At 39.2% G+C, this 15,482-nt stretch overlaps 2 protein-coding genes across 5 annotated transcripts in view; one reads left to right on the forward strand and one right to left on the reverse strand.

The window, feature by feature from the left end:
• Positions 1 to 3,371, reverse strand: part of agtpbp1 (ATP/GTP binding protein 1) — a 28,863-nt gene extending 25,492 nt beyond the window's left edge. For all 4 annotated transcript variants that reach the window (XM_031760293.2, XM_031760292.2, XM_039620309.1 and 1 more), the window contains exons 1-3: positions 3,236 to 3,371; positions 1,847 to 1,905; positions 563 to 693 (exon numbers count right to left, since the gene is read on the reverse strand). In XM_031760293.2, coding sequence (XP_031616153.1) covers positions 563 to 693; positions 1,847 to 1,878 — 163 coding nt within the window. In that variant the 5' untranslated portion in view covers positions 1,879 to 1,905; positions 3,236 to 3,371. The remainder of the gene's footprint in view (positions 1 to 562; positions 694 to 1,846; positions 1,906 to 3,235) is intronic.
• Positions 3,372 to 3,537: 166 nt separating this feature from the next.
• naa35 (N-alpha-acetyltransferase 35, NatC auxiliary subunit) lies at positions 3,538 to 14,913 on the forward strand. Its single transcript, XM_031760294.2, has 23 exons — positions 3,538 to 3,663; positions 5,977 to 6,105; positions 6,270 to 6,303; positions 6,629 to 6,743; positions 6,890 to 6,964; positions 7,311 to 7,478; positions 7,813 to 7,879; positions 8,300 to 8,343; positions 8,456 to 8,506; positions 8,842 to 8,925; positions 9,334 to 9,448; positions 9,830 to 10,008; positions 10,842 to 10,901; positions 11,057 to 11,163; positions 11,738 to 11,804; positions 12,270 to 12,368; positions 12,478 to 12,656; positions 12,765 to 12,901; positions 13,055 to 13,122; positions 13,206 to 13,346; positions 13,441 to 13,563; positions 14,204 to 14,284; positions 14,502 to 14,913. Exons 2-23 carry the CDS (start codon positions 5,985 to 5,987, stop codon positions 14,559 to 14,561), a joined length of 2,175 nt encoding a protein of 724 aa, XP_031616154.1. The 5' UTR covers positions 3,538 to 3,663; positions 5,977 to 5,984; the 3' UTR covers positions 14,562 to 14,913.
• The last annotated feature ends 569 nt before the right edge of the window (positions 14,914 to 15,482 follow it).

Below are 15,482 nucleotides of genomic sequence, written 5' to 3' on the forward strand. Positions count from 1 at the left end.
CAAAGTTTCTGTCATGGTTAAGCATATGACCAAATGTGACCACTCCTCAGCTGTGACCTTGATTAATGGCCCGAAAAATGTTTTTGCAAAAAATTATTACACAACAGTGACGCAAACCTTTGACCCATTCAGCTATATAACGGCATCACATCATGCTTCTATGGCATTAAACATTTTGTAAAACTCTTGTCATAATTAGTGCACTTTTTTTAGAGTTTAAAAAAAGTGATTTCACAGGAACCTTTGACCTCCTAATTCTAAGCAGCTTATCTCGAGTCCAAGGGAACATTTGTAGCAAAAATATGGAGGTGATCAAAAACCTCTAATCGATAATGTCGAATACTTGCTTACATAATCCAAACGAATCACTTTGCAAATTGCAAGGAACTGCTGTTTTATAACTTATTACAGTGCCTGAATATTTTGCAGCCGTTTCCACTGCCAGCAATGCAATTCAAGGCCAGGACTGCTCACTGAGATTGCACTTGGCTCAAGATAACAAAACTATACCGGAGTTCAGGAGATTACATGTATCACTGTGCATGTTTGCACACATTCTTACCCTGTGTCTGTATGAGATGAAGGATCTTTGCAGTGACCTGTCTTGCTGTTTCAACATCTCTGACCATGGCCTCACCATTCATCCTTTCCAGTTGGCCCAGGAGCATCACTATCCTGGAGTTACTGGGAACCCTTGTAACAAATAAAATCAGTTTTTACTTTTAGAACAATGCATCCAACAGGATAATTCAGCTGTATGTTTAAAAAAAAAAAAAAAAAAAAAAACCCACACAGGATGATCAACTGTGCCCTCAATTATGGGAAAAGGCTAATGTTATTAATCACAATGTGCAGTTGGCAACGGAAAACAAATGTAAAGCATGATCTAATATGTGCAGTGACATCATATACTTACACTGAGTCAAGTGTGTCTTAGCCCAATTTTAGAAAGCATCCAATAAAAACAGCCTTTTCCATGTTACTTTTAGCAGTGCCGGTGATTACAAATTGGCAGTCTATGACTATATGACTTTAAACTTCATTTATTAGAGCTTTTCAACAAAGCTGTCTCTTTGTGTTTCACTTCATTTCTGGAGCACTTATCCGTCCTCCTCTTATAATCCTAGCTCAGTAGCACCCAGCTGGAAACTCGAGGTTAGAGGTCCGTTGTTGGTACAGCAACGGCAAATACTGGACAGAGAATCAAGACCCTGATTCTACCCAGGGGAGCAAAAATGTCTTATATGTCCTTATAAAGACAGAGAGAGAAGAAAAGAGAGAGACAGAGAAAGTGTATGCTAAATAAAGAATAGCAAAAAATGTCAGGAGTGCGGGAAGAATAGTGTATTAACAGAAAAAGGAAAAAACAGAACAAAAAATAGAAAGCCTAAATAAACATACTACATTAATCACTATGACGAACACAGACACACACACAAAAAAAGATCTTGGAAAGCCAAAATACACCAAAGGTTTTTCAAAGTATATTGCCTCAGCGTTAAGGACAGCTGTTATTTTCAGTCTTGACATATTGAATGGCTGTTTCAAGCAAGATCCGCTAATTATCTACCAGACTCTGCTCTGTTGCACAAGAAGAAAAGCAGGGTCAAACCCTTCTGCAAAAGGTCTTAACAAGGTAAAACAGAACAAAAGTGGAAGTGCATCATAACACTAAAGGCTCACTGAGACAGAGAGAGAGGGCGCAAGAGTGTGAGTGCAAACAGATGGCAGTGACACAGCAGCCTTCAATCAGAAACACATGCACAAACATCACAACCCCCATGCCTGTTTGTGTTCACATCTGTAATGACATTTTTATTTGCTTTCTGAATGCAAATCAACTCACCCCTTCTCTGTGGCCATTTTGGGCTTGTTCATTTTTACTACATCAACATTTCAAGTCATCTGCAAGTGAAAGAACATGTAGATTAGATATGAAGAGGAAGAGGTATTCAACACAATTTTAGAAACAATCATGTTTGTTAACCTTTACCCCACTCGACTCCCTCTGTTGCAGCCAGGCTTGCTACTATGCCAAACCATTTCACAGAAAAGTTAAGTGTCCCTGGCTACAGTGTACGCATGCCTTGTGAGGTCACCCCACAGACAAGAAGCTGTCAACTTAGGGGACACAATGAGCAGAGAAGCCATTAGTCTGCAAATATGCAGCAGCTCCGCAGCAGACTAAAAACCTGTCCTCTGTGTATCTGCCCAGCAGTGCATGCTGGGACCACCTGGGGGACACATTACCTCTCAACTGATTTCACACAAAACAAAAGGAGCTGTTCAACTCATCTCAGATATCCACACAAAACAGTCGCAGTCAAGGTAATGTGAGCACAAGGTTTGAAAGCACAATAAACAAGTCAACTAAGTGCGGTACCATTAACCGAAACGGATGAGCAGGTGAATCCAAGAAGACTGGACGAGTTAGTCTGCTGCAGTTTCAAAACAGAAGCATTTATGGGCTGAGATAAGATGGGTCGTAAACATGTGTTAGTGCGGGGTCATCACTGGTGCCTAATGACATTTACTCCATTATTTTTAAACACAAGGGAGTTTTGTAATAAGGTTATAATGTGTCCACATTAAAATACTTCATTACTTTAGAATTGAAGGTAAATAAGTAAAAAAACACCTTTACTTCTTAACGAGAATTTTGCAAAGCTTACAGGCCCATCACCCGTTTTACCAAAAGGATAGAGCCTAATCTAAGAGTGACAGCACAATCTATGGTCACGCCTTTGTTACAAACGGGCTAAAGAAGAGTAAAGATGAAACTGGAGGTCAGACCATATACACGTTTAAAATTTGCTCAAGCAGTTATGAAATCTGACATGTTATAGAGGTCAGCTTACACAAGACTGTTGTAAACAAGTCGAAATAACCCTATAGAGCTACTTCACAATCCCCGATCCAAAATCCTTTAAGAAACCAGGGTCATTCCTCTCATTGCACCAGCTCACGGGGGTTGTCACTGTTAGCGGGTTATTGGTGAAAAGGTAAACAGCTAGGCAAGCCTCTGTACGGTACATGTTTACGAGATGCTAAGTCAGACAACCTAGCTGAAGCTGGTGGCCGCTGCACCTGCTGGGCTAGTCACTCATTAACGACTCGCTGTCTGCGCCAGCAGGCTAGCTAACTGAAGAATATGCTAACAAAAACAGCACACAGTAGATGTTAGCTGAAGCAGTGGTTTTTTAGAATAGCAGCACAAAAGAGATGATGTACAAACCTGTATGAAAAAGGAACTGTTGTCCCGTTTAGGGTGGAGGACTAGTTGCGGGATAAGAGGCGACAGCTACTGTGCTCCTGAGCGTTGCCTGAAACGCCCTGATGATGATGATGAGATGAGAACAGACACAACTAGAGGGGGCAGTTAGTGAGCACCGCGAGAGTGGTTACGTCTTTGCGCGTGGTGTAAGCGGCATTTAATGCTACGATATGAACATCATAAATTAGCTCACTAAATCCTTAAAACTTCTCAAAAATCGTTTTATATCATCACTGGTCTGATTTTAAGTCATAAGCGTTCCGTTAGGCTTGGCGTTCACAGGACTACATTTCCTATCGCTGCTGCTGATGACGTCATTCATGTGCGCCAATCTTTACAGTCTTCGGGGGGAGCTTTGATTAGCTACATGGTTAATACAATATAGTAAGGTACGTGCTGATTTACAGCGAAAGTATAATTTCTAAGTAACAGTCTTCGTGTTTTATATGCCTGAGTGGAATGGATTAATCTGTTAAAACATCCATAAGCAGCTTTTGTTCACAGAGAACACCCACTGTCGGCAACATTAGCTTGTTTGCACACCGTAAAGCTAGCTAATGTGACGATTGGTGATAGCTAACTCACACCATCTCGTGTCTTTTAAAATTATGTATCTTGCCTAAGAGTTTTAGTACGCTTTTGAGAACTGTGTAAACTTAGGTGACTTTTTGACATCCATGTTATTAGTTTCAAAAAGGTATATGTTAGGAGACAAACAGTTACTACTTATCCCATTGATCATTTTACGGGCATTTGATCAGGTAATATCGATTTCTGATAGGCTTTTATGAAACATCTGTACAAATGATTACCCGTGTTGCCTCTTATATGTACTCTAAACGTTATATATGTTACATGTGAATGAATCAGTCATTTAAAAATGGTTTCAACTCTCCCTGACCCACATCAGTTTCTTAGTGTAGACGGCTGAGACTTTCCAGGGCACTCTGGAGTGCAGTTTACACCATTTTAGGCTATAACAAGCTTCTCAAGTCAGCTCGCATGTTAATCCTCTGTTGTTAGCTTAGGTCAGCCTCGTCAAACTTCAATGAGTCGAGGCTAATGTAAACAAAAATGCGTAAAAGCTTTTAAGAACATACAGAAATTGACACATTTCCAGTTTAAAAACAATAATGGATTGCGGTTTTAATGCTCAGAAGACTGATTGACTGATCAGTGAATTAAATTATTACATTGGATCACATTCACTTTCTTACTGTACGTTAACTTTGAGCTGTGTTACAACTGTTAAACTGCATGCTGAAGTTTTAAATGTTTGTTTTTTATTATTAGGCCAAGGTACTTTACTCATACTAACCTTTCATAGCTCAGTAATAAAATTATATTTAATATACAGTATAATATACACTACCTTCAGAAGTCTTTTGATACTGTAGATTATTCTACTCTACAAGCAGATATAGAGCCAATATAGTTTTGGTCAGAAGTTTACATACACTTGTTATGGGCATGAATGTCATGGTGATTTTGGGCTTTTGATGACTCTTCCTTTTCCACTGTGGAATGATTGTACAGTGTACATATTTAATGACTTTAAAACAAGTTTTAATTTACTTTGGATGCACACAGGAAATGTATGTAAATATCTGAGGTGGTTCAAGATTTTTATTGGAAAGAAAATATTACGTAGAATTAAATAATGATTCTTAAAGGTCACCCCTTGGAAATGTTATTTATGGTATGACAGGATCTCTTTTAGGTTCATTACTTTTTTCCATCTATATTAATGACATGCCTCAGGCTGTGTATGAATCTGAATCCTTTATGTGGATGATTCTGCTCATGTAGTTAGTGGAAACACATCCTAAAGATCCATTGATCCATTTGCTTCTCCTCCTTATCATGGTTGTGGGGGGCTGGAAGCTATCCCAGCTACCCATAGGGTAAGAGGGAGAGTACACCCTGGACAGCTCACCAGTCTGTCGCAGGGTTAACACAGAGAGACGGACAGCCATTCACACTCACAATCACACTAAACACCAAACACCAGTTAACCTAACCCCACTAATCCTAAGGATATTGAACCTACATTGTCTCAAGAATTAGAATTTGTTAGCCTATGACCTGAGGAAAATAGGATTTCACTTCAGCAAGGAAAGACTGAAAGCTTTCTTTTTTCTAGTAAACAAAAAACCTAATAAGATAAGAAACCTCTTAATCAAGTGTAACTCTTATGCCATTAGCTGAGTTAATTATAACAAGGACCTAGTACTAACTTTGAGCTAGAATTCATCAGGTACAAGCATGGCTATATCTGTTATTAAAATAATAAATAAATAAAAAAAATGTTTTTATATAGGAAAAAAAATCTTTCTTTTCAGTAAAGGAAGGAAAAAATGTGGAGATATTGCAGATTTAAAGCTTTATGTGTGGTTTTTTTTTCATATCCGCCATGTGTCTTTGTGGGGTTCCTCTGGGTGCTCTGGTGTCCTCCCACAAACCGTATGTTAGTTGCTGATTCTAAACTGGCATTAATTGTAGTTGTGCAAGTAGAGTTTATGGTTGTTTGGATCTCGGTGTTAGCGCTGTGATGCTAACACAGAGACACAGAGGCTGCTGGCCCCCTCAGTGCCTCCCTGAACTTTTAAGTTGGCTAGGCGATTGGATGGATGACTTAGCAAAATGCTTTACATTGGCATGCTATGGTTAATTTAATGTAATGTTTATCTATGTGTCTTAAGCTGTCACCATGGTGATGAAATCAGCAGTTGATGATGATGACACTGGCTGGGGGCTGGGTATCCCAGAAAAGATGAAGAACAACGCCAACTGGGTTGATATTACACATGAATTCAAAAGCGCCTGCAAAGGTAAGGACTCTGTGTGTGTGTGTGTGTGTGTGTGTGTGTGTGTGTGTGTGTGTGTGTGTGTGTGTGTGTGTGTGTGTGTGTGTTTGGGGTGGGTCATCTGTGTGCAGTTAAAAAAAGGGACTGACGTGTTTCTCCTTCCTTGTTGTCATCCTTTATTCATGCAGATTTGAACCTTGGAGAGTTGCTTCATGACAAGCTGTGAGTACACCAAAGTGCTTTTTTGTGGATTCACATTTCCAAGAGTCCCTCAAATTAGAAACGACCTTTTCATCTTACTGCTGGACAGATCCTCAATTAAAAAAGTTTTCATGTCCCAAAGTCATAGTTCAAAGCATTGACTGTCCAGAGTAATTATAATGAAAGCTTCTAATGTTTTTGCCACAAGTGACTTTGAATTTAATTGGGTTGATATTTGCATTCATTTTTGGATCGATCCATAAATATTGTCAGTGTTTTTATGTTTTCATGTAGTGAACACAGAAAAAATGTTACAGAGGTCAAAAATGTTTTACTTCTGCTGCAGGTTTGGCTTGTTTGAAGCCATGTCAGCTATAGAGATGATGGATCCTAAGATGGATGCGGGAATGATCGGAAACCAGGTCAACAGGAAAGTGCTCAATTTTGAGCAAGCTATTAAGGTACTGATGTCTTTTTCATGTAATAAAAACAGTATATAGACAGCGATGTAATGTAATCCTAGATTTAATTTTTCAGATCTTAGTTTAATTTGTTTGTGTATATAACACACATTTAACCACCTTATTTTCCTCTTTCTTTGTTCCAGGAGGGTGCCATCAAGGTCAAAGACCTCAGTCTTCCCGAACTCATCGGGATCATCGACACCTGTTTCTGCTGTTTGGTGAGTTCGCTTTTGGCTATTATAAGGCAAAATTTTGAAAGTTATGTTCAAGTAATGTGCTGCCCCCTGTAATTCCTTTGTACTGCAGATTTTCTGAAATGTGACTGGATTGGAAAATGTTTACTGCAGTAGTATTAGCTTAATCTATAATCTGTATTTGTAGCCGTTTTAACATTTTTATGGCATTTTTGTCTTTAGTAGATTGTAAAATTTGAGAAACACAATAAGCGTTGGCAAAGAGATTACTGATACAGATCGGGCCAGCGATGACTCAAACTGCGGACTCACTGATCAAGACATATTTATGTATGCATGTTTGTGTTTTCTAATATGTGTGTATATGTAGATAACATGGTTGGAGGGACACTCCCTGGCCCAGACTGTGTTTACCTGCCTCTATGTTCACAACCCTGACTTGATTGAGGAGCCAGCCCTCAAAGCTTTTGCCCTGGGCTTGTTGAAGGTGTGTGACATTTCCCGGGAAAAGGTCAACAAGGCTGCTGTGTTTGAAGAGGTGAGCAGTTTTCTGCTGTCAGTCAGTAAATGTTTGGGTACTGTGATACTGCACGTTTCAATGTGGACATAAAGTCAGAAATGGTAGCAGGTTAAAATCATGGACCAACACAAAAAAACCCAGGCGGGAAAGAAAAAGCTGTGAGTAAGTTGTGTGTAAAAATTGAGATATCTGAAAGATGGAGCTCAGTGAAGATTTCCAGACCCAAAGAGCTTTAGTTTGATTGCAAATGTGTTTTGTTTAAACCTATTTGTTTGAAAAGTTGTTCTCGTAGTAGCCCATTTATAAAACTGCCATATGTCTGAATGGTTTTATCTTATATTTCTTTATGCAGGAGGATTTCCAGGCCATGACCTATGGCTTTAAGATGGCTAATAATGTCACAGATCTGCGGGTGACAGGTATGAAGACTTCCACTCATAACTGATTAAGGCTCAATGTCAATCTCCAACCTAAAGCATAAAAATGAAACTCTTAACAACCTAAATGATACCATTCGAGTGCACAGGAACAGACGTTGAGTAAGTCAGTTCGAGGCTTAGGATTGTGTGTTTGGGACTCTTTGTGGGTAATGCCCTCAGGCAGCATCTGCAGAAATGTAGGCGTGCAACAAGGTTTAAAAATCTCTGCCAAAGAACACTTGATACTTTGACAGTAGGCCCTCGTCGTTTTAGCATAAACACATATCCAAGTTTATGAACCCGTGTGTACACATTGGGATTGGGCTTTAGTCTGCAGCATCAACTACAGTGTAGACAGCTAAAGCAATTACAGGCAGACACTGTAATCATTCATCTCTCATGACGTATTAATCCTTTCAGGTATGCTGAAAGATGTAGAAGATGAATTACAGAGGAAAGTTAAGGTAATTATTCTTGATTGCTTTAAGTAAAGGCCATTGCCATTTCAATGAAGCACTGATAATGCAAAAGCTTTTCTGACATGCAATGTTTCCGGGTTATTTTGTGCTCCGTCAGAGTACGCGCAGTCGACAAGGTGAGCAGCGAAACCCGGAGGTTGAGCTGGAGGTAAGTATTTGTGTTGAGTTTTTGCAACAGTGTTTTTTTCTAGAGGCATTTTCTTTAACTCCAGGAACAAATTATCTCACGTTTCTTTGTAATTTATACCTTTTGAGTCATATCTCACTACCGGCTATAACTGTGTCAATAAAGAGTGTGGAACTCAGATGACCTCTTAAAGACTCAGCTCTGGAATTTCCAGCTCGTTCAGTTATATAGTTATATAAAGAAAGGAAGGAAAAAAAACAAGGAGACCCAAAAATGGACTTTTCTGAGCAGTCTTTTAAAAAAAAAACAGGTGTATTAATAGCTCTGCAATGTTCTCCCATGCCTTGTTTTTTCAGCATCAACAGTGTCTGGCACTATTCAATAGAATAAAGTTCACACGCCTTCTACTGACTGCACTGATCGCCTTTACCAAGAAAGAGGTAATGCACATATCGACAAAAGCCCAGCAGCAGATTGAGACTGATTCTGTTTACTGCATACGTTACATATAAACAGTTTTTCCTGTGACTACACATGTAAAGACAAGTAGTCCACATGTAGCTGAGGTAATGAGAATGTTACCTTATCTAACATTTTTCCTTTATTTCTGAACAAAAATATATTTTCTGCTCGAGTAAATGAAGCAAAATATCTTCAAAAACAAAACAAAGAATAATGGAGGGAGTTTGTTTTTTTTTAACAATCCTGATGATTTTCTTCTGAGGACGAAATTTTGATGTATTAGAAAAACCCTGATGTTTATATAGAACTGCGATATTTAAAAACTATACATGCTTTCGTTGATAAGGGGGCTTGTTAGTAAGTGTTTTGTTTTGTGTCTTTATCAGACCAGCTCAGTGAGCGAGGCCCAGAAGCTCGTGGCACAGGCAGCTGACCTGTTATCCCCCATTCATTCCAGTATTCAGCATGGCATCCAGTCACAAAATGACACCACTAAAGGAGGTAGGACGCACATTCATGTTTAATCTGTTAAGTGGAGGAGTACAAGTTTAGCTTTTTTGCAATTTGCAAGCCAACAGCTCAGCTACAGCTGCAAAAGATATGTTTATAAATGGGTAATTAAAGAATTTGAGCATAAAATAATCATTCTGAGGCTCCAGTCATCCAGTTAAGTCATCCTAATGGCAACCTAAAGTTACAGTCCACACTGGATGTAACTTGTCTACACTAACAGTTTTCCTCACACAGAACTGAAAAAAATCAACTTCTTTTCATTTACTTTGGTTTGGCAAGTTCTTAAAGATGATTCAGTTACAATTTTTTTCTTGTGCTAATGTCTCTAATTTACATTGTGATTTGTTTTTTTCCCTGTGATTGCTGCAGACCACCCCATCATGATGGGCTTTGAGCCTTTAGTCAACCAGAGATTGCTGCCACCCACGTTTCCTCGCTACGCCAAAATCATTAAGAGGGAGGACATGGTGGCGTATTTCAGCAAGCTTATAGAGCGCATTAAGACTGTTTGTGACGTGATCAACACTACCAACCTACATGGCATACTGGTAAATACATTTCCTGAGGTTTGTCTTGATGCATTATTTTTTATTAAGTTTTATTATAAACAAGCTTTTCAGGACATTAGAAAGTTTCTTCTAAAAGCTAGACTGTTTCAGTTATGCACCAGATTCCCTTCCTGAGACAACCTCAAAGGGGATTTTGTGTCCAGCTGGAAATATAAATTGAAATTAAAGCTACAAGCAGCACTGAGAGAGCCCGCGCACCCTGGCACCATCGACCCATGCCCAACACCTCCTGTGCCCACTAGGTGGCAATGAGGTATCCCAGTTAACAGTATGTCACACTGGAACCACCTATTAACATTTCATCTAGATTAGATAATGTTTATAAGCTACTGTGCATTTCCTGTTCCAACTAGGCGGCGCTCAAACTATCGCTGACAAATGGTTTATCAATCTGTTCAGAGCCAGACTGTTCTCGTGCCTGTCAAGTCTGGTAGAGTTCATTCAATCCGTTTTTGAGTTACAGCAGTTTCATGGCGAATGATCGAAATGTGGCGTGCCACCACAACATCACCACTTCCTGTTGGGTTTGGGGTGATCGGCCCCTGGACATTTTTGTCCGTCTTTGTATGTTACACGAGCCATTTTGAAACATCGTTGTTCCAAACCCATAAAATATCTTATTTTTCATCATGTGCCAAATTTCATGAATTTATGACTTGTTAAGACTTTCAAAAAGGCAATTCATATAACAAAATAATAATAACAAACAGCCTTCACACGTTTCGTGCTCGGGCTCTAATTATAAAGTTTCTTCTATGATGACTTAAAGATTGTGTTTTGGTTTTTTTTGTTGTTGTTGATGTTTTTATCAGGACTTCTTCTGTGAATTCAGTGAGCAGTCTCCCTGTGTACTCTCCAGATCTCTTCTTCAGGTAGATGAATACTTGCTTTCCTAAATCTTTCAAATGTACCTGTGGTTTTATTTTGGTGATCCGTGTAGTTACAATCTATACAAATATTAGATACTGTGGAGTATTTAATAAAAAAGTAAATGAAACTACATTTCATTTTTTTCCCATCAATCCAGACTACATTCCTGATAGATAATAAGAAAGTGTTTGGCACCCACCTGATGCAAGACATGATTAAAGATGCTCTGAGGTACTTTGTCAGCCCACCAGTCCTCTCATACAAGTAAGTTTTTTTTTTAAATACTAAATGAGATTAGTTGGTCTGTTGTTTTGTCACTAGCTTAGCTGTGATTTGAGGTTTACAATATGCTTTTACCTGAATTGATTACGTTAATCTTTCTACTGTCAGAGGATAGTTGGTGCAGCAGAAAAATATCTGGAAAGTATAAAATATATATGACACAATAATGCCATTACTGTAGGCTGAAATGAAACACAGTGAGAAATGAGATATGATGTGATCTGATTTAAAACACTTAATAACAATATCCTTTATAAACTAATCAAATATTGTAACCACTTCTTTAACATCTGATCATTAGTGGAAACATTGAACACACTGATATTGTGTAATAAGTGATAACAACTGATTAGATATCATATAACAGTGATCATTTCAAAACCCCTTGGCCTGCAGTTAAGCTACTGGATACACTTACTCCGAACACACTGCAGTGTGTGAGTTCTGGTTGTGAACCTCAAATAGACAATTCAGAAGCTAAGCTACAGAACAACAGTCCCTTTGTCTGGCTCAGATTGACCTTGTCACATGTGTGGATGTACCTGTGTCTCTCCAGGTGTTGTCTCTTCAACAATCACCAAGCGAAGGACTACATTGACTCTTTTGTTACACACTGCTCCAGGGTATGTTGTTTTTATGGCTCAAAGTCTCTATATCTAAGTCATTGTTTATTATATTTGACTCTCAGTAGTTGACTTACAGATAAATTGTATGAAAGTAGACATAGACATCTGTTTCCACCGTGGAGACTTATGTGTAATAAAATATAAACATCAAAAACGTTCATCTCTATAACGGATTATGTTTATGATTGTTGTATGTATTCATTTTCTCTTGCTCCTCACCCCCAACCTGCTGCAGGAGATGGCCACCCCTCCCTGAGCATGGTTCTGCTGGAGGTTTCTTCCTGTTAAAAGGAAGTTTTTCCTTCCCACTGTTGCCAAGTGCTTGCTCATAAGGCATCATCTGATTGTTAGGGTTTCTTTCTAATATTATAGAGTCTTCACAATATGAAGGGCTTTGAGGTGACTGTTTTTGACTGAACAGGCGTAATATGAATTGAACTGAACTGAGTGTTTTCCCCATAGCCTTTCTGCAGCCTCATCCAGATCCACGGACACAACCGTGCCCGACAGAGAGACAAGCTGGGACACATTCTTGAAGAGTTTGCCACACTGCAAGATGAAGTGAGCTGCAGCTACGTTCATCCAAATTAGCTGTCTTTGCAGTTCGTGCTACAGGCAGTTTCTCTAAATTCATCAAGCAACCTCAGAACTCTTTCTTTGTGCTCTACAGGCTGAGAAGGTGGATGCAGCTCTGCATAGCTTACTGATGAAACTGGAGCCTCAACGACAGCATCTAGCGTGTCTTGGGACCTGGATCCTCTATCATAACCTGAGGATCATGATTCAGTACCTGCTGAGTGGCTTTGAGCTGGAGCTTTACAGCATGCATGAATACTATTACATTTACTGGTAAGATTTCATGCCTCTGTGAATTACTGGCAGAAGCTGAATTCTCTCTCTCCCACATACCTGGGTGCAGGTTTGCTGTAAATGAGTATGTGTTTGTTTTGGTTGTAGGTACCTGTCAGAGTTCCTTTACGCGTGGCTGATGTCCACTCTAAGCAGAGCTGATTCCTCTCAGATGGCAGAAGAGCGGATTCTAGAGGAGCAGCTGAAAGGGCGCAGCAGCAAAAAGACCAAGAAGAAGAAGAAAGGTACATTTTGTTGTGTTGCTTTTATCTGAAGCGGATAACCACAACATACAAACTGAAGTCTGATCAGAAATGACCAATTCATTGTAGAAGTGGCATCATCCTGTCGATATTTTTCCAAAGAGCTCTGAAGTTATTGTTTCTGATTTTCTTCAGTTCGCCCTCTCAGCAAGGAGATTACCATGAGTCAGGCATACCAGAACATGTGTGCTGGCATGTACAAGGTAGGCATAAAAATAATGCCCTTTATTAGCCCACTTTTGATACAACAAAGTGTAACATGCCCTTTCTCTGCCTTTCTCTTCAGACGATGGTAGCTTTGGATATGGATGGGAAGGTGCGTAAGCCTCAGTTTGAACTGGACAGCGAGCAGGTTCGCTATGAGCATCGCTTCGCCCCCTTCAACAGTGTGGTCACCCCTCCACCTGTGCACTACATCCAGTTCAAGGTACTGTCTCTTTGTGGGCCTAATTCATCTTTTTTTTTTTTTTTAATACTCTACTTTCTTTTTAAAATGTTTCTTGTCTTCTTGCCTATTTCAGGAGATGTCTGATCTGAAGAAATACAATCCTCCACCAGGCTCTGCAGACCTCTATCTGGCAGCTAGCAAACACTTTCAGCAGGCGAAGCTCATCCTTGAAAATGTGCCCAGTCCCGATCCGGAGGTCAGAAAGTCAAAATACTGTGAAATAAATACAGCGGTTTATGTTCATTAGCATTTGTTTAGTTAGGAAGTAAAACTCTTGAGATTATGACTCTCTTTTACAAGAGAGTGCTGAGCCCAGACGTGTAGCACTAATCTTGCATTCGAGCCAAACCTTATTTGGATGCATGCATGAAGCCCTACTTTTAGCTATAACTAGCTGGATAGATGCCCATATAAACAAATGAGTAAATTGGTAAAATACTGATCTGTCAATCACCAAAACTGAAACACAAACTTCCTAGATGGATTTTATCACCCAGCCAGCCATAATTTTAGTCTCATAATTCATCACAGATGCTCCAAAAGGCACCAGCAGCACACACAGAGTGCAGAAAGCCAGTTTATAGATTCAAAGTAGTGACGGTGAGGCCTTACAGATACTGATCTGCTCCAGCTGCCTGTGTCCGAACAGCAACACGTTAGCATCATTAGCTCCAGTGGCTGTCCCTTGGTTTGAACACACTGTTCTATAATGTGGCTGTGATGCATAAAAGTGTGTATGTTATTATCTTGGGGTGGTTTTCAATTTTATACAATGATATCTTATCTGCACCTTTTCTTGTCTTGTTCTATAACCACTTATTACTCTTTGATAACAGGTGAACCGTATACTGAAGGTGGCCAAACCTAATATTGTAGTTATGAAACTACTGGCTGGAGGTCATAAGAAGGAAACCAAGGTAACACATTACTCACATTACTTGTATCATTGTTTGTGTTTGTGTTTGCATTTACAGTTAATACAATGTAGATGTTTCAAGCTACAAACCAAAAGAATCAACCAAATAAAATTGATAATTTAAATAGGAGTAGTTGATATTTTAAAAAGTATTAACTGTATACATACTGGTTGCAATGGGCTTCTCTTAATGCAGCTATACATTTCTTTATCCTCAGGTGCTCCCAGAGTTTGACTTCTCAGCTCACAAGTACTTCCCCATAGTGAAGATTATTTGATCCCGCCCCGAGCCACAGGGTGACAGCGTCCTCACCTGAACGGGTGTGCAGCGGCCCTCACCCAGACCTCGTCCAACCGTTTGTGTGACACATTTAACTGTAACGCCATGTACAGGAGTGTCTGCACCTGACTCTTTTCTCACCAGAGAACTCACCACTGGACCTCAATGAGTGACAGTATGCACATTTGTATTTGTGTGTGTGTGTGTGTGTGTGTGTGTTACAGAAGAGCCGATGTGCTTTTGTGCAAAGAACTGGCAGATGGATGCTGCCTGAAGAACAAGTCTTGTGAATGCTTATAAAGAGTGCTGTAATGATAATGGGTTCATATCATTAAATCATATGAAACTTTTTTGTATGTGTCTGCATGTTTATCTGAGGAACAGCGTTGAATTTAAAAATGATGTCCTGTTAAAGCTTATTGTCTCTGTAAAACAGAGGTGTGAAGCATAGGGCCCGAGATCTGACAATCTGGAAGAAAAAAAATATTTGGGGTCTTTTAGCTGTATTTTCATAAGTTTTGTAGTTTCTCCTAATGATAAGGATCTTCCCCACAGCCATGCATACTGCACCAACGTAAATATCAATTTAATAAACAATTTAATGACAGAAAGTTGCTGGTTTTTTTACTCTATACTATATAATTTATGTTTTGGTTTTTTTAGAATAGAGTTTTATTTTGAGGATGTCAAGATAACTAAAATAAGAGAAAAAAGAAAAACTTTGTAAACAGACAAAAGTATAGACATCAAGTTGTCACAGTATCTCTCTACACAATGTTTATGCTTGAAAAGGAGTATGATGAAGTTTACACTTACTTGTTCCTACCCCCTTATTTCAGTTAAATCAGTGTTCAGAGTTCAACATATAATCCCACAATATGAATGTTTATCTATGAACAAGTCTACAATCATACAATAC

The sequence above is a fragment of the Oreochromis aureus genome, linkage group 12, assembly GCF_013358895.1.
Source record: "Oreochromis aureus strain Israel breed Guangdong linkage group 12, ZZ_aureus, whole genome shotgun sequence".
NCBI classification, from domain to species: domain Eukaryota; kingdom Metazoa; phylum Chordata; class Actinopteri; order Cichliformes; family Cichlidae; genus Oreochromis; species Oreochromis aureus.